Source organism: Pseudophryne corroboree, chromosome 2 (genome assembly GCF_028390025.1).
Source record: "Pseudophryne corroboree isolate aPseCor3 chromosome 2, aPseCor3.hap2, whole genome shotgun sequence".
NCBI lineage: Eukaryota > Metazoa > Chordata > Amphibia > Anura > Myobatrachidae > Pseudophryne > Pseudophryne corroboree.
In genome coordinates this window covers 238592944-238618070 of record NC_086445.1, presented here as the reverse complement: position 1 = coordinate 238618070, position 25127 = coordinate 238592944, and the positions used below count along the sequence as shown (strand labels likewise).

Sequence of the window (25127 nt, the reverse complement as noted above, 5' to 3'; positions counted from 1 at the left end):
CCCTTTTTATCCTGTTCTGTGTCCAGAACCATACCCAGGAACAGTAGACGCGTCGTAGGAACCAGCTGCGACTTTGGAATATTCAGAATCCAGCCGTGCTGTTGTAGCACTTCCCGAGATAGTGCTACTCCGCCGAACAACTGCTCCCTGGACCTCGCCTTTATAAGGAGATCGTCCAAGTACGGGATAATTATTTCGGCCATTACCTTGGTAAATACCTCGGTGCCGGGGACAGACCAACGGCAACGTCTGGAATTGGTAATGACAATCCTGTACCACAATTTTGAGGTACTCCTGGTGAAGAGGGTAAATAGGGACATGCAGGTAAGCATCCTTGATGTCCAGTGATACCATGAAATTCTCCAGGCTTGCAATAATCGCCCTGAGCGATTCCATTTTGAACTTGAACCTTCGTATATAAAAGTGTTCAAGGCTTTCAATTTTAGAATGGGTCTCACCGAACCGTCTGGTTTCGGTACCACAACATTTTGGAATAGTAACCCCGGCCTTGTTGAAGGAGGGGTACCTTGATTTCACCTGCTGGAAGTACAGCTTGTGAATTGCCGCCAGTACTACCTTTCTCCGAGGGCAGCAGGCAAGGCTGATGTGAGGTAACGGCGAGGGGGAGTCGCCTCGAACTCCAGCCTGTATCCCTGTGATACTATTTGCAGAACCTAGGGATCCACCTGTGGGCAAGCCCACTGGTCCCTGAAGTTCCCGAGACGCGCCCCTACCGCACCTGTCTCCACCTGTGGAGCCCCAACGTCATGCGGTGGACTCAGAGGAAGCGGGGGAAGATTTTTGATCCTGGGAACTGGCTGCTGGTGCAGCTTTTTCCTTCTTCCCTCGCTTCCTTTGACCCGCTTGCTTTTCTGAAGCCGAAAGGACTGTACCTGAAAATACAGTGCTTTCTTAGGCTGTGAGGAAACCTGAGGTAAAAAATTTTCTTCCCAGCTGTTGCTGTGGATACGAGGTCCCAGAGACCATCCCCAAACAATTCCTCACCCTTATAAGGCTCTATGTGCCTTTTAAAGTCAGCATCACCTGTCCAGTGTCGGGTCTCTAATACCCTCCAGACAGAATGGACATTGCATTAATTCTGGATGCCAGCCGGCAAATATCCCTCTGTGCATCCTTTATATCGAAGAAGCCGACGTCTTTAATATGCTCTATGTTAGCAAACTATTATCCCTGTCTTAGAGTATTAATATTATCTGACTGGGTATCAGACCACGCTGCAGCAGCACTATTTATGCTGAGGCAATTGCAGGTCTCAGTATATAACCTGAGTGTGTATATACAGACTTCAGGATAGCCTCCTGCTTTTTATCAGCAGGCTCCTTCTAGGTGGCCGTATCCTAAGACGGCAGTGCCACCTTTTTTGACAAACGTGTGAGCGCCTTATCCACCCTAAGGGATATCTCCCAACGTGACCTATCCTCTGGCGGGAAAGGGTACGCCATCAGTAACTTTTTAGAAATTACCAGTTTCTTATCGGGGGAACCCACGCTACTTTACACACTTCATTCATTCATCTGATGGGGGAACAAAACACTGGCTGCTTTTTCTCCCCAAAAATAAAACCCCTTTTATGTGGTACTTGGGTTCATGTCAGAAATGCGTAACACATTTTTCATTGCCGAGATCATGTAACGGATGTTCCTAGTGGATTGTGTATATGTCTCAACCTCGTCGACACTGGAGTCAGACTCCGTGTCGACATCTGTGTCTGCCATCTGAGGTAACGGGCGCTTTTTTGAGCCCCTGATGGCCTTTGAGACGCCTGGGCAGGCGCGGGCTGAGAAGCCGGCTGTCCCACAGCTGTTTTACGTCATCCAGCCTTCTATGTAAGGAGTTGACATTGTCGGTTAATACCTTCCACCTATCCATCCACTCTGGTGTCGGCCCCACAGGGGGCGACATCCCATTTATCGGCCTCTGCTCCACCTCCACGTAACCTTCCTCATCCCACATGTCGACACAGCCGTACCGTCACACAGCACACACACAGGGAATGGTCTGACTGAGGACAGGACCCCACAAAGTCCTTTGGGGAGACAGAGAGAGAGTATGCCAGCACACACCAGAGCACTATATAATGCAGGGATTAACACTATAACTGAGTGATTTTTCCCCCAATAGCTGCTTGTATAAACAATATTGCGCCTAAATTTAGTGCCCCCCTTTCTTTTTAACCCTTTGAGCCTGAAAACTACAGGGGAGAGCCTGAGGAGCTGTCTTCCAGCTGCACTGTGAAGAGAAAATGGCGCCAGTGTGCTGAGGGAGATAGCTCCGCCCCTTTTTCGCGGACTTTTCTCCCGCTTTTTTATGGATTCTGGCAGGGGTATTTATCACATATATAGCCTCTGGGGCTATATATTGTGATGATTTTGCCAGGCAAGGTGTTTATATTGCTGCTCAGGGCGCCCCCCCCCCAGCGCCCTGCACCCATCAGTGACCGGAGTGTGAGGTGTGCATGAGGAGCAATGGCGCACAGCTGCAGTGCTGTACGCTACCTTGGTGAAGACTGAAGTCTTCTGCCGCCGATTTTCCGGAACACTTCTTGCTTCTGGCTCTGTAAGGGGGCCGGCGGCGCGGCTCCGGGACCGAACATCAATGGCCGGTTCCATGCGGTCGATCCCTCTGGAGCTAATGGTGTCCAGTAGCCTAAGAAGCCCAAGCTACCACCAGTTAGGTAGGTTCGCTTCTTCTCCCCTTAGTCCCTCGCTGCAGTGAGTCTGTTGCCAGCAGATCTCACTGTAAAATAAAAAACCTAAAATATACTTTCTTTCTAGGAGCTCAGGAGAGCCCCTAGTGTGCATCCAGCTCAGCCGGGCACAAGAATCTAACTGAGGTCTGGAGGAGGGTCTTAGTGGGAGGAGCCAGTGCAAACCAGGTAGTCCTAAAGCTTTCTTTAGTTGTGCCCAGTCTCCTGTGGAGCCGCTAATCCCCATGGTCCTTACGGAGTCCCAGCATCCACTTAGGACGTCAGAGAAAAACCCAGATAGCGCGCATATATATATATATATATATATATATATATATATATATATATATATATATATATATATATATATATATATATATATATTTCCCCCACTCACTGCGCCAAATATGTGCCCCCCTCTCTTTTTTTAGCCCTCTGATGCCCAGCAGGGGAGAGTCCGGGGAGCCAGCGTTCTCTGCAGCCTCTGTGGAGAAAATGGCGCTGGTTAGTGCTGAGGGATCAAGCTCCGCCCCCCTCACGCGGCAGGCTTCGGTTCCGCTCGTAAATTTGAAAAAAATGGCGGGGATCTGTAGTTTACTGCCTCTGCAGCCTAACTACATGCTTTAATGCCCAAAACGAGGTTTATTGCTGCCCAGGGTGCCCGCCCTGCACCCATCACCCTGTGTGTGTAAGTGTGGGAGCAATGGCGCGCAGCTTCCTGCTGCGCGCTTACCTCATGAAGATCTGATGTCTTCTGCCGCCTGAAGTCTTCATATGTCTTTCATACTCACCCGGCTTCTTTTTTCCGGCATCTGTGAGGAGGATGGCGGCGCAGCTCCGGGACGAACCCCAGGGTGAGACCTGTGTTCCGACTCCCTCTGGAGCTAATGGTGTCCAGTAGCCTAAGAAGCAGAGCCCTTAAACTCTTAAGAAGTGGGTCTGCTTCTCTCCCCTCAGTCCCACGATGCAGGGAGACTGTTGCCAGCAGAGCTCCCTGAAAATAAAAAAACCTAACAAAATTCTTTTTACAGAAAACTCAGGAGAGCTCCTGTAATGCACCCTATCTCCTCTGGGCACAAGATCTAACTGAGGTCTGGAGGAGGGGCATAGAGGGAGGAGCCAGTGCACACCATACCAGATAGTTCTTTTAGGTGCCCATGTCTCCTGCGGAGCCCGTCTATACCCCATGGTCCTTACCGAGTCCCCAGCATGCTCTAGGACGCTAGAGAAATAAACAACGGAGCCTGCTTTCCCTTTAGCAGATTTGTCCAGGTTTTTGGCCATATTGTCTGTTAAAATCACACAACTGTCCTAATATGGAAACACGGAGCAGTAAAAAGGGGCTGAATAAAATCTAAAGTACCGTATATACTTGAGTATAAGTCGACCCGAATATAAGCCAAGGCACCTAATTTTACCACAAAAACTTGGGAAAACGTAGACTCGAGTATAAGCCTAGGGTGGGAAATGCAGCTCTAGCTATACACAGCCCTCATACTGCCAGATATGCTCCCACAGTGCCAGATATGCCCTCACACTGCCAGATATGCCCCCATAGTGCCAGATATGCCCCCACAGTGCCAGATATGCCCCCACAGTGCCAGATATGCATGCCCCCACAGTGCCAGATATGCCCTCACACTGCCAGATATGCCCCCAAAGTGCCAGTTATACCCCCACAGTGCCAGATATGCCCTCATACTGCCAGATATGCATGCCCCCACAGTACCAGATATGCCCCCACAGTGCCATATATGCATGCCCTCACACTGCCAGATATGCCCCCACACAGTGCCAGATATGCTCCCACACAGTGCCAGATATGCCCTCATACTGCCAGATATGCATGCCCCCTCAGTGCCACATATGCGCCCCCCCCCCCAAGTGCCAAATATGCTATAACTTACCCTCCGCCGCTCCCGCGTTGTCTTGTGAAGGAGGAACACGGAGGGCACAGCGCGCGCCTCTCCTGTGTCCCTCCTGCGTCTTCCGGCGGGTCTGTTAAATGAAGTGCCGGTTCGTGAGCCAATCAGAGCTCACGAATGGGTACTTCCTTTAATACACCCGCCGCTGCCGCCGGAGACGCAGGAGGGACACAGGAGAGGCGCGCGCTGTGCCCTCCGTGTCCCTCCTTCCCACTGCACTGCCAGCATTGACTCGAGTATAATCTGAGGGGGCTTTTTCAGCACAAAAAAAAAAAAGTGCTGAAAAAGTCGGCTTATACTCGAGTATATACGGTATGTATAATCCCCTTACACAATGTAAAAAAAACAGATGTGAACCCCGCCTGTAATAATAACAGGGTGAGTATAATAACCAAGAGAACCCACTAGCCCACAAATTACTGTAACAGTGAAGGTATAAGAAAATAACTGTGAACCAGCACAGGGCTAGCCCAATACTTGCCGTCAACCGATCCCCGCCTGAACCGAACAGGGTGAGAATCTGACGGCCCCTTAATTTGTGTGTGCTATCAGCAGCGCAGCATCACCCGCAGCGTATCTGCAGAGTGGAGAAAACGGCGCTCATAGTTCAAGCCCTTCCACACAGACTGAGGTGGGCGGCATAGTAACCATCACCTGAACGGGAAGCAGTAAGGGTACCGAAGCGTGTACAGTGAAGGCACGGTGCCAGACTGAGGCGGAAGCAGTGTCCAGGGCCTACATCCCCTTCAGCATCCGTATACCCGGGGAACTGTCCCTATCTCCCCTTCAGTATCCGGACGGCCGGAGAAATGTCCCGCTGCCTAACCAACCTGTACGGCAGCGGACGGTGCACCAGCGCGCACCCACACCTGTGGTCCCTGTCAGACCGCAGCACACAACACCTCACACAGCGCTCCCCTACTCACAGTCCTCCACCGCACCGCCGCTTACATTACAGCACACAAAATAGTGAATAAGAGGGGAATAACAGCCCAACACTGCCTAGGCAGGTTGTGGCTGCAGGAAACGACCATTAGGTTAAGGAGCCTTGTCCTACCTGACGGCTGCCTCCTCTGATCACCTGTCCGGACAGAAGAAAGCCCCAGTGACCTCAGTATGGTGGCTTCCCCAGAGGCTGTCTTGAGTGGGAAATGTGCTCTATCTAGCCCCACTGTAAATATACTTGTCATCTATAGACAGGGACTAAGTACAGGTTGAGTCTCCCTTATCCAAAATGCTTGGTACCAGAGGTACTTTGGATATCGGATTTTTCCGTATTTTGGAATAATTGCATACCATAGTGAGATATCATGGTGATGGGACCTAAATCTAAGCACAGAATGCATTTATGTTACATATACACCTTATACACACAGCCTGAAGGTCATTTTAGCCAATATTTTTTATAACTTTGTGCATTAAACAAAGTGTGTCTACATTCACACAATTCATTTATGTTTCATATACACCTTATACACACAGCCTGAAGGTCATTTAATACAATATTTTTAATAACTTTGTGTATTAAACAAAGTTTGTGTACATTGAGACATCAAAAAACAAAGGTTTCACTATCTCACTCTCACTCAAAAAAGTCAGTATTTCGGAATATTCCGTATTTCGGAATATATGGATATGGGATACTCAACCTGTATACACAAAAAAGGTAAATAAAAACCTAACTAAAAACTATAGCAAGGAAACAGTGTCTGCACTCTCCAGGCACAAAACTAAAACTGAGGCAATTGTTGGTCAGGCTGGAGATGAGAGGGGTTAGAGGGGGAGGGGTCAATTTCTATAGGTTCTGTGCCAAACTCCCTTCCCACACACTCTAACCCATCAGTAAGTGCGCAGCGTCCCCCAGATACACAGATATCAAATACTGAGCAGCTATGGCTTTATTAGAGCTGTTTATGGGGGAGATGTACTAAGCCTTCGAGAGAGATAAAGTGAACAGAGATAAAGTACCAGCCAATCAGCTCCTAACTGCCATGTTACAGTCTGCATTTGAAAAATGACAGGAGCTGGTTGGCTGGTACTTTATCTCTCCATTGTATCACTATCCAAGGCTTAGTAAATCTGCCCCTATGTCAGACTTGCCTTGATATGCATGATACAATATAGTTGATTGGATATGACCCTATACTGAAAAATACAAATGGATGAGTACAGAAGGATTTGTGCAAAGTGCCCAGCTCAGTGATTGGTAGAACATCTCGGATCACCAACAGATGATTGGAGGATGCAGTTATCAGACATGACATGTGACTATGCTAGTTATTGTGAAAACAGAGAGTGATGCAGCTTAAATATAACAGGAGCCGGCCTTCAATGTTAGGGACAAGATAAATGAAGCAGACAATAACTATTCAATAAAAATCCTAAACTGTAATAAGAAAATAAGCACAAACAGTAAACCACAGAAAATAAAAAGCTCACATCTGGAGTGTGTCGTTCCTCATAAAAGTCCCCAACAGGCATCCTGGGGCTGAAACTGAAGTGTTCTCTTCGCACGTGGGGACCAGAGTTCTTAGAAAGATACTAACCAGAGGAAAATGAGAAATAAGAATAAAAATCAAACAATAAAATAAAATGTTATCATTTACTAAACATGACAGTAGGAAAATAAGATTTTAAACCTACCGGTAAATCTATTTCTCCTAGTCCGTAGAGGATGCTGGGGACTCCTTAAGGACCATGGGGTATAGACGGGCTCCGCAGGAAATAGGGCACCTAATAAGAACTTTGACTATGGGTGTGCACTGGCTCCTCCCTCTATGCCCCTCCTCCAGACCTCAGTTAGAGAACTGTGCCCAGAGGAGATGGACAATACAAGGCAGGATTTAGCAATCCAAGGGCAAGATTCATACCAACCCACACCAATCATACCATGTAACCTGGAACATACATAACCAGTTAACAGTATGAACAAACGACAGTAACGGTCCAAGACCGATGTCAACTGTAACATAACCCTTATGTAAGCAACAACTATCTACAAGTCTTGCAGAGTTTCCGCACTGGGACGGGCGCCCAGCATCCTCTACGGACTAGGAGAAATAGATTTACTGGTAGGTTTAAAATCTTATTTTCTCTTACGTCCTAGAGGATGCTGGGGACTCCGTAAGGACCATGGGGTTTATACCAAAGCATCCAATCGGGCGGGAGAGTGCGTATGACTCTGCAGCACCGACTGAGCATACGCTAGGTCCTCATCAGCCAGGGTAACAAACTTGTAGAATTTAGCAAAAGTGTTTGACCCCGACCAAGTCGCCGCTCGGCAAAGTTGTAATGCCGAGACGCCTCGGGCAGCCACCCAAGAAGAGCCCACCTTCCTAGTGGAATGGGCCTTAACCGAATTTGGTACCGGCAATCCAGCCGTAGAGTGAGCCTGCTGAATCGTATTACAGATCCAGTGAGCAATAGTCTGCTTCGAAGCAGGAGCGCCAATCTTATTGGCCACATACAGGACAAACAGAGCCTCTGTTTTCCTAATTCTAGCCGTCCTGGCTACATACATTTTTAAGGCCCTGACTACGTCCAGGGATCTGGAATCCTAAAGGTCACTTGTAGCCACAGGCACCACAATAGGTTGATTCATATGGAACGAAGAAACCACTTTAGGCAAAAATTGCGGACGTGTCCTCAATTCAGCTCGATCCACATAAAAAAATCAAGTAGGGGCTCTTGTGTGACAAAGCCGCCAATTCTGACACTCGCCTTGCTGATGCTAAGGCCAACAACATGACCACCTTCCAGGTAAGAAATTTCAACTCAACCTTGTTAAGCGGTTCAAACCAGTGTGATTTTAGGAACTGCAACACCACGTTCAGGTCCCATGGTGCCACTGGAGGCACAAAAGGGGCTGGATGTGCAGCACTCCCTTTACAAACGTATGGACTTCTGGAAGAGAAGCCAATTCCTTCTGAAAGAAAATCGAGAGGGCCGAAATCTGTACCTTAACAGAGCCTAATTTCAGGCCCATATCCACTCCTGTCTGTAGGAAGTGGAGAAGACGACCCAGATGAAAATCTTCCGTAGGTGCATTCTTGGTCTCACACCAAGACACATACTTTCGCCAGATACGGTGATAATGTTTTACCGTCACCTCCTTCCTAGCCTTTATTAAAGTAGGGATGACCTCTTCCGGAATCCCCTTTTTCGCTAGGATTCGGCGTTCAACCGCCATGTTGTCAAACGTAACCGCGGTAAGTCTTGAAATACACAGGGCCCCTGCTGCAACAGGTCTTCCCTCAGAGGAAGAGGCCAGGGATCTCCTGTGAGCATCTCTTGTAGATCTGAGTACCAGGCCCTTCGAGGCCAGTCTGGGACAACGAGTATCGTCTGTACTCTTCGTCTTATGATCCTCAACACTTTCGTGATGAGAGGAAGAGGAGGAAACACGTAGACCAATTTGAACACCCACGGTGTTACCAGAGCGTCTACTGCTACTGCCTGAGGGTCCCGAGACCTGGCGCAATACCTCCGAAGTTTTTTGTTGAGGCGTGACGCCATCATGTCTATTTGAGGAGTTCCCCAAAGACGTGTTACGTCTGCAAAGACTTCTTGATGAAGTCCCCACTCTCCTGGATGGAGATCGTGTCTGCTGAGGAAGTCTGCTTCCCAGTTGTCCACTCCCGGAATGAAGACAGCCGACAGAGCGCTTACATGATTTTCCGCCCAGCGAAGGATCCTTGTGGCTTCCACCATCGCGACTCTGCTTCTTGTCCCGCCTTGGCGGTTCACATGAGCCACTGCTGTGACATTGTCTGATTGAATCAGAACAGGTAGGTTTCGAAGAAAACTCTCCGCTTGTCGAAGGCCGTTGTAAATGGCCCTGAGTTCCAACACATTGATGTGTAGACAGGACTCCTGGTCTGACCAAAGACCCTGAAATTTTTTTCCGTGTGACCGCTCCCCATCCTCGGAGGCTCGCGTCCGTGGTAACCAGGATCCAATCCTGAATTCCGAACCTGCGACCACCACAGGAGGGACACTCTGGTCCCTGGGGACAGAGTTATTTTCCGATGTAAGTGCAGATGGGACCGGGACCACTTGTCCAGAAGGTCCCATTGAAAAGTCCTTGCATGGAACCTTCCGAAGGGAATGGCCTCGTAGGCCGCCAACATTTTCCCCAGAACTCGAGTGCATTGGTGAACTGACACCCTTTTCGGTTTTAGCAGGTCTCTGACCATGTTCTGGATGTCTTGGGCTTTCTCTATTGGGAGGAAGACCTTCATTTGTTCCGTATTTAGTATCATACCTAGGAACGGTAGTTGAGTTGTCGGAATCAACTGTGACTTCGGTAGATTTAGAATCCAACCGTGGTGCTGGAGCACTCTCAGAGAGAGCGCCACACTGCTCAGCAATTTCTCCCTTGATCTCGCTTTTATCAGGAGATCGTCCAAGTATGGGATAATTGTGACTCCATGCTTGCGCAGGACCACCCTCATTTCCGCCATTATCTTGGTGAAAATCCTCGGGGCCGTGGAGAGTCCAAACGGCAACGTCTGAAATTGGTAATGACAATCCTGTACAGCGAATCTCAGGTATTCCTGATGGGGGGCATATATGGGGACATGAAGGTACGCCTCCTTTATGTCCAGAGACACCATAAACTCCCCCTCCTCCATGTTGGCTATTATCGCTCTGAGAGATTCCATTTTGAATTTGAATCTTTTTATGTACAGGTTTAGGGATTTCAGATTCAAAACAGGTCTGACCGAACCGTCCGGTTTCGGGACCACAAAGAGGGTTGAGTAGTAACCTCTTCCCTGCTGGTGCAGGGGAACCTTGATTATCACTTGCTGTATACACAGCGTTTGAATTGCAGCTAACACTACATCCCTTTCCGATGTGGAAGCTGGTAGGGCCGATTTGAAAAATCGGTGCGGGGGCACCTCCTCGAATTCCAATTTGTAACCCTGGGAAACTATTTCCAACACCCAGGGATTCAGGTCCGAACTGACCCAGGCCCTCAGGGGAGCCCCAGCGTCATGCTGTGGGTTTTGGAGCAGCCGGGGAGGACTTTTGTTCCTGGGCACCTGCCGAAGCAGGTGCTCTCTTGCCTCTGCCCTTACCTCTGGCGAGGAAAGAGGATCCCCGACCTCTTTTGGACTTGTGCGACCGAAAGGACTGCATCTGATAGGGTGTTACTTTCTTTTGCTGTTGGGGAATATATGGTAAAAAATTTGATTTACCTGCTGTAGCTGTGGAAACCAGGTCCGTCAGCCCATCCCCAAACAATACATCACCCTTATAGGGTAGTACTTCCATATGTTTCTTGGAATCCGCATCACCCGTCCATTGGCGAGTCCATATGGATCTTCTCGCTGAGACAGACATGGCATTGGCCCTAGAAGCTAGCAATCCAATGTCCCTTTGAGCATCCCTCATAAATAAGACTGCGTCTTTAATATGGGCTAGAGTTAGGAATATAGTATCCTTATCCATATTATCAAATTGATCTGTCAGCTCATCTGTCCAAGCTGCAATTGCGCTACACACCCATGCCGACGCAATTGACGGTCTTAGCACAGCACCCGTATGAGAATAAATACACTTTAAGGTAGTTTCTTGCCTGCGATCTGCAGGGTCCTTAAGGGCCGCTGTGTCAGGAGACGGTAGCGCCACTTTCTTGGACAAGCGCGTCAGGGCCTTGTCCACAGTGGGGGATGATTCCCAAATCTCCCTGTCCTGCTTAGGGAAAGGGTATGCCATATAAATTCTTTTTGGGATCTGCGGTCTCTTATCCGGAGTCTCCCAAGCTTTTCCAAAGAATTCATTTAATTCATGAGATGTGTGAAAGTTAATAATCTGTTTCTTTTCCTTAAACATGTGTACCCTTGTGTCAGGGACTGAGGGTTCATCCACAATATGCAACACAACCCTTATTGCCACACTCATACACTGAATGGTTTTAGTCACCCTAGGGTGCAATTTTACTTCGTCATAGTCGACACTGGAATCAGAATCCGTGTCGGTAGTAGTGTCTTGTGTTAAGGGACGCTTTGAGACCCCCGACGGGCCCTGTGAGTCGGTCCAATCTGAGGATTGACCCCCTGATGTCCCCCCTATATCAGCCTTATCAAGCCTTTTATGTAAAGATGCCACACTTGCATTCAACATATGCCACATGTCCATCCAATCTGGAGTCGGCACAACCGACGGGGACGCACTACTCATTTGCTCCACCTCCTCCTTGGAGAAGCCTTCCGCCTCAGACATGTCGACACACACGTACCGACACCCCACACACACAGGGATTAACCTATAAGGGGACAAAACCCCAACCAGGTCCTAAGGAGAGACAGAGAAAGAGTATGCCAGCACACACCAGCGCTTAAAAACACTGGAAAAAATATGTCCAGATAGCGCTTTTTTATATATATTATGCCAATTCCCACTCACTGCGTCGCTAATGTGCCCCCCTCCTCTTTTTTCCAGCCTGTGAGTTCAGCAGGGGAGAGACCAGGGAGCCAGCGTTTTTCTCATGCAGCTTCTGTGGAGAAAATGGCGCTGGTTAGTGCTGAGGATCAAGCCCCGCCCACCCGACGGCGGGCTTCGGTCCCGGTGATTTTTCAATAAAATGGCGGGGGGATCATAGATTTACTGCCTCCGCAGTCTAATCCAAATGTATTTGTGCCAAAATGTGAGGTTTATTGCTGCCCAGGGCGCGCCCCCCTGCGCCCTGCACCAATCAGTGCTGCTCTGTGTGTGTGTGACTGGGAGCAATGGCGCACAGCTTACCGCTGCGCACCTTACCTCATGAAGATCTGATGTCTTCTGCCTTCTCTATACGGCTTCTATCTTCGGCATCTGTGAGGAGGACGGCGGCGCGGCTCCGGGACGAACCCCAGGTGAGACCTGTGTTCCGACTCCCTCTGGAGCTAATGGTGTCCAGTAGCCTTAGAAGCAGTGCCCAACTTGACAAGCCAGCTCTGCTTCTCTCTCCTCGGTCCCATGATGCAGGGAGCCTGTTGCCAACAGGACTCCCTGAAAATAAAAAACCTAACAAAATTCCTTTTCCACAGAAAACTCTGGAGAGCTCTCTGCAGTGCACCCATTCTCCTCTGGGCACAAGATCTAACCGAGGTCTGGGGGAGGGGCATAGAGGGAGGAGCCAGTGCACACCCATAGTCAAAGTTCTTTTTAGGTGCCCTATCTCCTGCGGAGCCCGTCTATACCCCATGGTCCTTCCGGAGTCCCCAGCATCCTCTAGGACGTAATAGAAAATAAGAATTTACTTACCGATAATTCTATTTCTCGTAGTCCGTAGTGGATGCTGGGAACTCCGTAAGGACCATGGGGGAATAGCGGCTCCGCAGGAGACAGGGCACATCTAAAGAAAGCTTTAGGATCACCTGGTGTGCACTGGCTCCTCCCCCTATGACCCTCCTCCAAGCCTCAGTTAGGATACTGTGCCCGGACGAGCGTACACAATAAGGAAGGATTTTGAATCCCGGGTAAGACTCATACCAGCCACACCAATCACACTGTACAACTTGTGATCTGAACCCAGTTAACAGCATGATAATAGAGAAGCCTCTATAAAAGATGGCTCACTACAACAATAACCCGAATTTTTTGGTAACAATAATTATGTACCAGTATTGCAGACAATCCGCACTTGGGATGGGCGCCCAGCATCCACTACGGACTACGAGAAATAGAATTATCGGTAAGTAAATTCTTATTTTCTCTGACGTCCTAGTGGATGCTGGGAACTCCGTAAGGACCATGGGGATTATACCAAAGCTCCCAAACGGGCGGGAGAGTGCGGATGACTCTGCAGCACCGAATGAGAGAACTCCAGGTCCTCCTCAGCCAGGGTATCAAATTTGTAGAATTTTACAAACGTATTTGCTCCTGACCAAGTAACTGCTCGGCAAAGTTGTAAAGCCGAGACCCCTCGGGCAGCTGCCCAAGATGAGCCCACCTTCCTTGTGGAGTGGGCATTTTAAGATTTTTGGCTGTGGCAGGCCTGCCACAGAATGTGCAAGCTGAATTGTACTACAAATCCAACGAGCAATCGTCTGCTTAGAAGCAGGAGCACCCAGTTTGTTGGGTGCATACAGGATAAACAGCGAGTCAGATTTTCTGACTCCAGCCGTCCTGGAAAACATATATTTACAGGGCCCTGACCACGTCAAGCAACTTGGAATCCTCCAAGTCCTTAGTAGCCGCAGGTACCACAATAGGTTGCTTCATGTGAAATGCAGAAACCACCCTAGGTAGAAATTGAGGACAAGTCCTCAATTCTGCCCTGTCAGAATGAAATATTAAATAAGGGCTTTTATATGATAAAGCCGCCAATTCTGACACACGCCTGGCTGAAGCCAGGGCTAACAGCATCGTCACCTTCCATGTGAGATATTTTAAGTCCACAGTGGTGAGTGGTTCAAACCAATGTGACTTTAGGAAACTCAACACAACATTGAGATCCCAAGGTGCCACTGGAGGCACAAAAGGAGGCTGTATATGCAGTACCCCTTTTACAAATGTCTGAACTTCAGGCACTGAAGCCAGTTCCTTTTGGAAGAAAATCGACAGGGCCGAAAATTGAACCTTAATGGACCCTAATTTTAGGCCCATAGACAGTCCTGTTTGCAGGAAATGGAGGAAACGACCCAGTTGAAATTCCTCTGTAGGGGCCTTCTTGGCCTCCCACCACGCAACATATTTTTATTTTCGCCAAATGCGGTGATAATGTTTTTCGGTTACGTCCTTCCTGGCCTTGACCAGGGTAGGGATGACTTCATCTGGAATGCCTTTTTCCTTCAGGATCCGGCGTTCAACCACCAAGCCGTCAAACGCAGCCGCGGTAAGTCTTGGAACAAACAAGGCCCCTGCTGGAGCAGGTCCTTTCTTAGAGGTAGAGGCCACGGTTCGTCCGTGAGCATCTCTTGAAGTTCCGGATACCAAGTTCTTCTTGGCCAATCCGGAGCCACGAGTATCGTTCTTACTCCCCTTTGCCGTATAATTCTCAGTACTTTTGGTATGAGAGGCAGAGGAGGGAACACATACACTGACTGGAACACCCACGGTGTTACCAGAGCGTCCACAGCTATTGCCTGAGGGTCTCTTGACCTGGTGCAATACCTGTCCAGTTTTTTGTTGAGGCGGGACGCCATCATATCCACCTTTGGTTTTTCCCAACGGTTCACAATCATGTGGAAGACTTCTGGATGAAGTCCCCACTCTCCCGGGTGTAGATCGTGTCTGCTGAGGAAGTCTGCTTCCCAGTTGTCCACTCCCGGAATGAACACTGCTGACAGTGCTATCACATGATCTTCCGCCCAGCGAAGAATCCTTGCAGCTTCTGCCATTGCCCCCCTGCTTCCCGTGCCGCCCTGTCTGTTTACGTGGGCGACTGACGTGATGTTGTCCGATTGGATCAATACCGCCTGACCCTGAAGCAGGGGTTTCGCTTGACTTAGGGCATTGTAAATGGCCCTTAGTTCCAGAATGTTTATATGAAGAGATGTCTCCAGGCTTGACCATAAGCCCTGGAAATTCCTTCCCTGTGTGACTGCTCCCCAGCCTCGCAGGCTGGCATCCGTGGCCACCAGGACCCAGTCCCGAATGCCGAATCTGCGGCCCTCTAGAAGATGAGCACTCTGCAACCACCACAGGAGGGATACCCTTGTCCCCGGTGACAGGGTTATCCACTGAAGCATCTGAAGATGCGACCCGGACCATTTGTCCAGTAGGTTCCACTGGAAAGTCTTGCGTGGAATCTGCCGAATGGGATTGCTTCGTAGGAAGCCACCATTTTTACCCAGAACCCTTGTGCATTGATGCACTGAGACTTGGTTCGGTTTTAGGAGGTTCCTGACTAGCTCGGATAACTCCCTGGCTTTCTCCTCCGGGAGAAACACCTTCTTTCTGGACTGTGTCCAGGATCATCCCTAGGAACAGAAGACAAGTCGTCGGAACCAGCTGCGATTTTGGAATATTGAGAATCCAATCGTGCTGCCGCAACACTACCTGAGATAGTGCTACACCGACTTCCAAGTGTTCCCTGGATCTTACCCTTATCAGGGAATCGTCCAAGTAAAGGATAACTAAAATTTCCTTCCTTCGAAGGGATTTCATTTCAGCCATTACCTTGGTAAAGACCCGGGGTGCCGTGGACCATCCCTACGGCAGCGTCCGAACTGATAGTGACAGTTCTGTACCATAACCTGAAATACCCTTGGTGAGAAGGGTAAATTTTGACATGAAGGTAAGCATCCTTGATGTCCCGAGACATCATGTAGTCCCCTTCTTCCAGGTTTGCAATCACTGCTCTGAGTGACTCAATTTTGAATTTATACCTCTGTATGCAAGTGTTCAAAGATTTTAGATTTTAAAATCGGTCTCACCGAGCCGTCTGGCTTCGGTACCACAATAGTGTGGAATAATACCCCGTTCCCTGTTGCAGGAGGGGTATCTTGATTATCACCTGCTGGGAATACAGCTTGTGAATGGTTTCCAAAACTGCCTCCCTGTCAGCGGGAGACGTCGGTAAAACAGACCTTTGGAAACGGCGAGGGGGATACGTCTCGAATTCCAATTTGTACCCCTGAAATATTACCTGAAGGATCCAGGGGTCTACTTGCGAGTGAGCCCACTGCGCACTGAAATTCATTGAGAACGGGACCCCACCGTGCCTGAACTTGTAAAGCCCTAGCGTCATACTGAGGGCTTGGCAGAGGCGGAAAAGAGTTTCTGTTCCTTGGAACTGGCTGATCTCTGCAGCCATTTTCCTCTCCCTCTGTCACGAGCAGAAAAGAGGAACCCTTTTGTCCGCTTGCCAACCAGGACTGCGCCTGATAATACGGCGTCTTATTTTGAGAGGCGACCTGGGGTACATCCCCTTTTTTGTTAAGGCAATACTTCCAAATGCCGTTTGGAATCCGCATCACCTGACCACTTTACTGGTATAATTGGACAACGCACTTATACTTGATGCCAGTCGGCAAATATTCCGCTGTGCATCATGCATATATAGAAATGCATCTTTTAATTGCTCTATAGGCAATAATATACTGTCCTTATCTAGGATATCAAATTTCCAGTCAGGGAATCCGACCACGCCAACCCAGCACTGCACATCCAGGCTGAGGCGATTGCTGGTCGCAGTATAACACCAGTATGTGTGTAAATACATTTTAGGATACCCTCCTGCTTTCTATCAGCAGGATCCCTAAGGGCGGCCATCTCCAGAGAGGGAAGAGCCCTTGTTCTTACAAGCGTGTGAGCGCCTTATCCCCCCTAGGGGGTGTTTCCCAACGCACCCTAACCTCTGGCGGGAAAAGGTATACTGCCAATAACTTTTTAGAAATTATCAATTGTTATCGGGGGGAAACCCACGCATCATCACACACCTCATTTTATTTCTCAGATTCAGGAAAACTACAGGAAGTTTTTCCTCACCAAACATAATACCCCTTTTTTTGGTGGTATTTATATTATCAGAAGAGTGTAAACTTTTTCCATTGCCTCAATCATGCAATGTGTGGCCCTATTGGAAATCACGGTTGTCTCTTCACCGTCGACACAGGAGTCAGTATCCGTGTCGGCGTCTGTATCTGAGGTAACGGGCGCTTTAGAGCCCCTCTATGAGACGTCTGGACATGAACAAGCTGAGTAGCCGGCTGTCTCATGTCAACCACTGTCTTTTATACAAAGCTGACACTGTCACGCAATTTCAACAGTACATCCACTCAGGTGTCGACCCCCCAGGGGGTGACAACACTATTACAGACACTCTACTCCGTCTCCTCATCATTTTTCTCCTCATACATGTCGACACAAACGTACCGACACACAGCACACACACAGGGAATGCTCTGATAGAGGACAGGACCCCACTAGCCCTTTGGGGAGACAGAGGGAGAGTTTGCCAGCACACACCAGAGCGCTATATATATACAGGGATAACCTTATATAAGTGTTTTTCCCTTTATAGCTGCTGTATTGTTTATACTGCGCCTAATTTGTGCCCCCCTCTCTTTTTTAACCCCTTTCTGTAGTGTAGTGACTGCAGGGGAGAGCCAGGGAGCTTCCCTCCAACTGAGCTGTGAGGGAAAATGGCGCCAGTGTGCTGAGGAGATAGGCTCCGCCCCTTTCTCGGCGTCCTTATCATCCGTTTTCTTGTATGTTTTGGCAGGGGTTAAATGCATCCATATAGCCCAGGAGTTATATGTGATGCATTTATTTTAGCCATAAAAGGTTTTCTATCGATTTATTGCGTCTCAGGGCGCTGCCCCCCCCAGCGCCCTGCACCCTCAGTGACCGGAGTGTGAAGTGTGCTGAGAGCAATGGCGCACAGCTGCGGTGCTGTGCGCCTACCTTTATCTGAAGACAGGAAAGTCTTCTGCCGCCGATTTTTCCGGACCTCTTCGCTCTTCTGGCTCTGTAAGGGGGCCGGCGGCGCGGCTCCGGTGACCCATCCAGGCTGAACCTGTGATCGTCCCTCTGGAGCTAATGTCCAGTAGCCTAAGAAGCCCAATCCACTCTGCACGCAGGTGAGTTCGCTTCTTCTCCCCTTAGTCCCTCGATGCAGTGAGCCTGTTGCCAGCAGGTCTCACTGAAAATAATAAACCTAAACTAAAACTTTCACAAAGAGCTCAGGAGAGCCCCTAGTGTGCACCCTTCTCGTCGGGCACAGAAAATCTAACTGAGGCTTGGAGGAGGGTCATAGGGGGAGGAGCCAGTGCACACCAGGTGATCCTAAAGCTTTCTTTAGATGTGCCCTGTCTCCTGCGGAGCCGCTATTCCCCCATGGTCCTTACGGAGTTCCCAGCATCCACTAGGACGTCAGAGAAAATGGTGTTACCAGATCTAATCTTTAGATTTAGGTTAGAGAACGGGCCTTGCACGCTTCACACTGCGCATGCTCAGGAGACAAGAGTATGCAACAAGAGGGATTCAGAGTGTTATACAACTCAGGGGGTAATTCAGACCTGATCGTAGCAGCAAATTTGTTAGCAGTTGGGCAAAACCATGTGCACTGCAAGTGTGGCAGATGTAACATGTGCAGAGAGAGTTAGATTTGGGTGGGTTATATTGTCTCTGTGCAGGGTGAATACTGGCTGCTTTATTTTTACACTGCATTTTGAGTTCAGTTTGAACACACCCCACCCAAATCTAACTCTTCCTGCATATGTTATATCTGCACCCCCTGCAGTGCACATGGTTTTGCCCAACTGCTAACAAATTTGCTGCCACGAACAGGTCTGAATTACCCCCCTAGTCTGTTTGTGAAAGTCCCATTACCACCCTCGGCGTAACGGGATGCTAATGGCATTCACAAATAGGTTAAAATGATTCAAGTAGTATGCGGACGAAAATGAGGGCTATGCAGAGTTGCGCTAATGGGAAGTTATGCTTGCAATCAGATGCACAAGGGACAGGCTGTTACCAGTGTAAATGTACGAGTGTATAGAGACTGTGCCATGGTACAGATGCATGTAAATCTGCACAGTGGTCAATAATTAACTTTAACTCCAATATGGTGGAACTGTTGCCCACTTACAGTTCATTAATAAATAGAAATTCCTCAAAAATCGGTTATAATTTGCATTCATGCTAAAGCACAACAATAATGGTGCTATAGACGTCTGAGCAACATTGATTTAATTGTCAACTATCTCCCACCCACTCACATGCAGCAGCTAATAGAACATCTGCTCCCAGATAATCCACATGGTGAAGAGGACTTCTCTGCGAGCTCACAGGACCTATCTGCTCCCAGATAATCCACATGGTGAAGAGGACTGGATGCTCAGATAATCCACATGGTGAAGAAGACTGCTCTGCGAGCTCACAGGACCTATCTGCTCCCAGATAATCCACATGGTGAAGCGGAATGGATGCTCTCCTGCTCTGCAGGCTCACAGGGCCTATCTGCTCCCAGATAATCCACATGGTGAAGAGGACTGCTCTGCGAGCTCACAGGACCTATCTGCTCCCAGATAATCCACATGGTGAAGAGGACTGGATGCTCAGATAATCCACATGGTGAAGAATACTGCTCTGCGAGCTCACAGGACCTATCTGCTCCCAGATAATCCACATGGTGAAGCGGTATGGATGCTCTCCTGCTCTGCAGGCTCACAGGGCCTATCTGCTCCCAGATAATCCACATGGTGAAGAGGACTGCTCTGCGAGCTCACAGGACCTATCTGCTCCCAGACAACTCACATGGTGATGAACATCAAAATAAGGGGATAATTCAAAAGAGGAATTTCCCTTTAAATACTGTCCACCCAGAATAAGACCAACTATTGCCCTCGTAGTTTATTAGAGCAAAATGTAAAAGCTGACCTTTCATCAAGGCAGAAAGTTAACAATGTTTATACGAAGACAGTAGCACAAAACGTAGAAACTATGCTGGATTACCTTGATGACCTCAGGAAACTGTTTCATTCTTTTCCCACAAGGAGCATAGTACCAGGTCTCCCCTTGCCAGCGGTGGTTACCTTTCTTTATCCGTACTTCTCGTTTCCACCTATATAAAGAAAGTCCCAAAATGCAAGACTCCAATGAGACATTTATTGCTACATACTATGTAATATTTAAATCTCATTAATTCAAAATAGAACAGTTTTTTTGTTTTGATCCAATAATTTCAGTCTTTAACCGTATATATTCTGTCATACAGATAAAACCTGGTTTACAGATGGACGATACAAAAAGTTAATACAGGAGAACCCAAATGGTGAGTACGTTTCCCATTCTATAAAAGATCATGACTTCAAGCCATGCTTTTAAAAGGCAGGTTCACCAGTACCTCCCAATAAAAGACTTTGTTAAAGAAGGTTGGCCTTAAGGTAGCGTAGAGGCCAATTGTCAGACAGATAGATCAACTTGGTATTACAGGACCACCACAATGTCATTGGACACACTCTACAAATATGAGCAACCTGCATGCCTTATACAACCTTAAACAAGTATACAAAATTGACCAATGAAAGCCAGATTAGCTGTGTAGACCTTCTGAAGAAAGGGCCATGCAACTTCAAGACTCTGAAACGTGTCAAGGATATCTAGCTCTATCTCTGCTTCCACTAATTGCTAATTGTAGTAGTTCATGAGAACAAGGAACCTTTGAATTATCACTACCTTCACTGGGATTGTCAATATAATACTATTCAGCTGCACTGGTGTTTATCAAGAAGGATTGGGGCACATTCTACACTGCCACAGTAATAATACTGGAGTGACATCTTATTCTGTAAATCTGTTTACTCTAATTCAGCCTCCTGAAAAATGTATTATTCCATTACATTTTTTCTCTCTAACCAGCGAATATTAGACTCTCATGCTTAAATCTGAGTCTTCACATTAATTCGGGCTATGTTCTGCCTGCTCAAGATCAATATTGGCTATTAATATCAAATTACTGTACTGTATCCCAAGTTGGGAACAGCAGCATCTGTCCCTCAATCTGGTCAAAGAGGTTGCAAAGTAAATGGATCACAATGGAATCATAAGGGCATTAAGTACACGCTCGCTTCCTTTGTCAGATGTTGGAGTAACATCAGTAATATGGACAGGAAGGGAAGGATGCAGATCTGCTTATATGTCTTCTGCTAAAGCCATGTCTGCAACTTAGTGAAGCTCATCAATAATACGTGCCACCTCCAATCTCTTTTGTACTATATTGTGGATTTGTATAAACACAACGTTTATTCTAGCACTCATAATATTCTGCTTCCTGCTACAGGTTGAGTATCCCATATCGGAATATTCCGAAATATGGGATTTTCTGAGTGAGATAGTGAAACCTTTGTTTTCTGATGGCTCAATGTACACAAACTTTGTTTAATGCACAAAGTTATTAAAAATATTATATTAAATGACCTTCAGGCTGTGTGTATAAGGTGTATATGAAACATAAATTAATTGTGTGAATGTAAACAATTTGTTTACTGCACAAAGTTATTAAAAATATTGGCTAAAATTACCTTCAGGCCGTGTGTATAAGGTGTATATTAAACATAAATGTATTCTGTGCTTAGATTTGGGTCCCATCGCCATGATATCTCATTGTGGTATGCAATTATTCCAAAATACGGAAAAATCCGATATCCAAAATACTTCTGGTACCAAGCATTTTGGATAAGGGATACTCAACTTGTATTGGAGAACAGGCTACCAAGGGTAGCAGAGAAAGAGGGGCACAAAACAACAATATTACTTACCCATGAAGGAGAGGGTGACGCACCTCTTCTGGAGTTGCTACCCGCCTCCGACCATGACCACCTGAAGTAAGAAGACACTTGTCATTGCTTTACGATTTGTAATTAAATAGGTCACGTAGTGCAAGACTAGCAGGGTGGATGACAGTGTTCTTCCTATGGTTTACCATGTATTATTGTTAAAAATGTAAAAGAAAAATATTACATTTAGGAGCACACAGATTGTGACAAATACTAATCAATGCAGAAAATCCTGAAGACTCCCACATCTGTATGCATTACATGTTATGCACAGTGCTATAAAAGGACAAGAACACACAGGAAGCTAAGATACTGAACAATTCACCCGAGACTCAAAAGCCTGATCAGACTGTCAATGGTATGACAGTAGTGGAGTAAAGAATCGGATAAAACGGCCCTTACAGGATACCAGTCAACATGACCATAACCAAAGAACGAGTAATCCGGTTCCAGTGTCCCAAGCTACATATTTTAGTGTGATCTCCATCTACATGGAGGTAAATGTATCAAGCCTCTGAGAAAGATAAAGTGAAGTTGCTCATAGCTAGAAAAATGCAAGCTTGAAGCGGACTATGCTTTGGCCAACTTCTCCGCTTTCTCTCTCGAAGACTTGATACATCGTCCCTGTAGCATCCCTGATTTCCTGTAGAAGGAGATACCACAATATGCAAATTATTTACTTCAATGATATCATTGGAAGACAGAGGGCCTATGGGCACTGATCCCTGTACTTAATGCATGCCTATACTACAGAACACTGAAGGAACAGTAACACCCTACCAATAAGCTTACCAGCTCCATCTTAAATCACACCCAGCCTCAGAGACATTCTCTTTCTCAAGACACCATTCAACAATGAACCACTACTTACATGAAACACAATGAACTGTAAACACATTTCTATGACCTCCAGCAATAATTAGGCCATTGGACACACACAGTTTTCTATAGGTCTATTAACATTTCATGTGCAGTTACATGACTGGCTACAATTTTACCCTTTACTTCGCCAGGCTCCAGGTCTTCATCTTCAGGTTCAGGGGCAACACTGGGCACTGGGGTTACGTTTTCAGTGTACACTTCAGCTGACAAATTGCTTTCCAATACAATACTGGGTTCCTCTGTTCGACTTCCCTCAGGACTTTCATCCTCCTCAGACAGATTATCTGTAAACATAATGTATGGGTGGCACATTCAAACACACCTGACTATTACAGCGACACATGCATCGTCATGCGGGTTTAATGGCGATAGGGCCTTAGCTTCTAATGTATGGCCTATCTAGAAAGCTAGCTGCAGAGAAAAACATTTGTTTGGTGAATTGGTATGTGTCTAGAACTTTCTAGGTATCCAAAAGGTAATTGCTATAAGCTAGTTTTAATATGTCACAATTCTGACTAGAGTTTTCAAGAAAACAAACAAAAAACCTAGAAAATCTAGTAAAGCAAAAACCAAATGTGTTGTCATTTCAATGATGATGCTTAACCGGGCACTTACAGGCAAATGGCATAATGGACAAGGGTCTACTTATCTGCCAACGAACAAGGTACTGCATTTCTATTAATGTTGTTTGTAAGCATCAGACATGCAGCACCTCTGGAAGTGCAACACCAGTGGTAAGGGAGCTAAGACCACCACTCGGCAGCCCAGTAGCAAACTAATGAATTGCACATAAGCACCTTGTATGACAGAGTCTCCTAATTCAGGAGACACAGAAGCAGGATTGAATGAGTGAGAATCCTTGACTTCTTCAATCACAAGTGGATAGGCGGCAGTGCTTGAATATGAATGGCATTCCAAACTTGACGATTCAACCAAGGGACTCCTGTCCTTCTCTTGGGATTCTGCTTCCATTTCTTCAAGATCATAGATCGTATTGCTGGCGGATTCTTTTAGAAATATAGAATGACAGGAAGAACAACATGGTTACACACAGACACCAAAAGGGAGAAAAAGTACATTTCCCTAAATCATATCAACCAACATATATACTCTATGTAGACAAAAGTGTAAGCGGAATAGTGTGCTCCTGCAGCAGACACGTGTTCATGAAGGTATAAAATGGGTAGATGAGCACTGATTGGATCATTTGCTAACGAAATGGCTTTCCGGAAGGAGATAACAGAGTTTAAAAAGGGGATCATCACAGGCTGCGCAATATCACATTACCTGTGTGACAATGGATCGGAATATATACAATTTGGTAACCTGGATGTACTTGCCCAGCTCAGAGCCTAGATCTTAACACCACTAAGAACCTCTGGACAAACAGGAGCTATGGGTACGTTCTAGACCGACTCGACCTTCTTCAGTGTTGCAATTGGTCACTGTACTTAAGGCGGAATGGTAAAACATACCACATGCTGTTGTCCAGGAACTTGTGGATAGTTTGCCATGAAGAGGGTACGCATTAATAACGCCACATGGCGGACCTACAAAGTACTAACGTAAATAACATCTTGATATATTTGCTATCAGTGTCCAGTTACCTTTGTCTACATACTGTGTTATAGCTAGTGAGTTTATGATATGTAACACCAGTTTACAACACAGTCCAAAATAGATATTACAATTAAAAAAAATATAAGATTTTACTTACCGATAAATCTATTTCTCGTAGTCCGTAGTGGATGCTGGGACTCCGTCAGGACCATGGGGAATAGCGGCTCCGCAGGAGACAGGGCACAAAATTTAAAAAATTTGACCACTAGGTGGTGTGTACTGGCTCCTCCCCCTATGACCCTCCTCCAAGCCTCAGTTAGGATACTGTGCCCGGACGAGCGTACACAATAAGGAAGGATTTTGAATCCCGGGTAAGACTCATACCAGCCACACCAATCACACCGTACAACTTGTGATCTGAACCCAGTTAACAGTATGACAAACGTAGGAGCCTCTGAACAGACGGCTCACAACAATAACAACCCGATTTTTTTGTAACAATAACTATGTACAAGTATTGCAGACAATCCGCACTTGGGATGGGCGCCCAGCATCCACTACGGACTACGAGAAATAGATTTATCGGTAAGTAAAATCTTATTTTCTCTGACGTCCTAGTGGATGCTGGGACTCCGTCAGGACCATGGGGATTATACCAAAGCTCCCAAACGGGTGGGAGAGTGCGGATGACTCTGCAGCACCGAATGAGAGAACTCCAGGTCCTCCTTAGCCAGGGTATCAAATTTGTAGAATTTTACAAACGTGTTCTCCCCTGACCACGTAGCTGCTCGGCAGAGTTGTAATGCCGAGACCCCTCGGGCAGCCGCCCAAGATGAGCCC

The 25127-nt window shown here is 47.1% G+C and overlaps 1 protein-coding gene across 6 annotated transcripts in view; it reads right to left on the bottom strand.

Annotated features, from left to right (window-relative positions):
- The window catches only part of BAZ2A (bromodomain adjacent to zinc finger domain 2A), a 441771-nt gene that overhangs the window by 210945 nt on the left and 205699 nt on the right, over positions 1–25127 (bottom strand). For all 6 annotated transcript variants that reach the window (XR_010211400.1, XM_063952546.1, XM_063952545.1 and 3 more), the window contains exons 5-9: positions 23525–23734; positions 22844–23011; positions 21828–21888; positions 20023–20131; positions 7072–7173 (exon numbers count right to left, since the gene is read on the bottom strand). Coding sequence is in view for 5 of the 6 variants with exons in the window: in XM_063952546.1 (XP_063808616.1) it covers positions 7072–7173; positions 20023–20131; positions 21828–21888; positions 22844–23011; positions 23525–23734 (650 nt within the window). In the remaining variant the exon portion in view is untranslated. The remainder of the gene's footprint in view (positions 1–7071; positions 7174–20022; positions 20132–21827; positions 21889–22843; positions 23012–23524; positions 23735–25127) is intronic.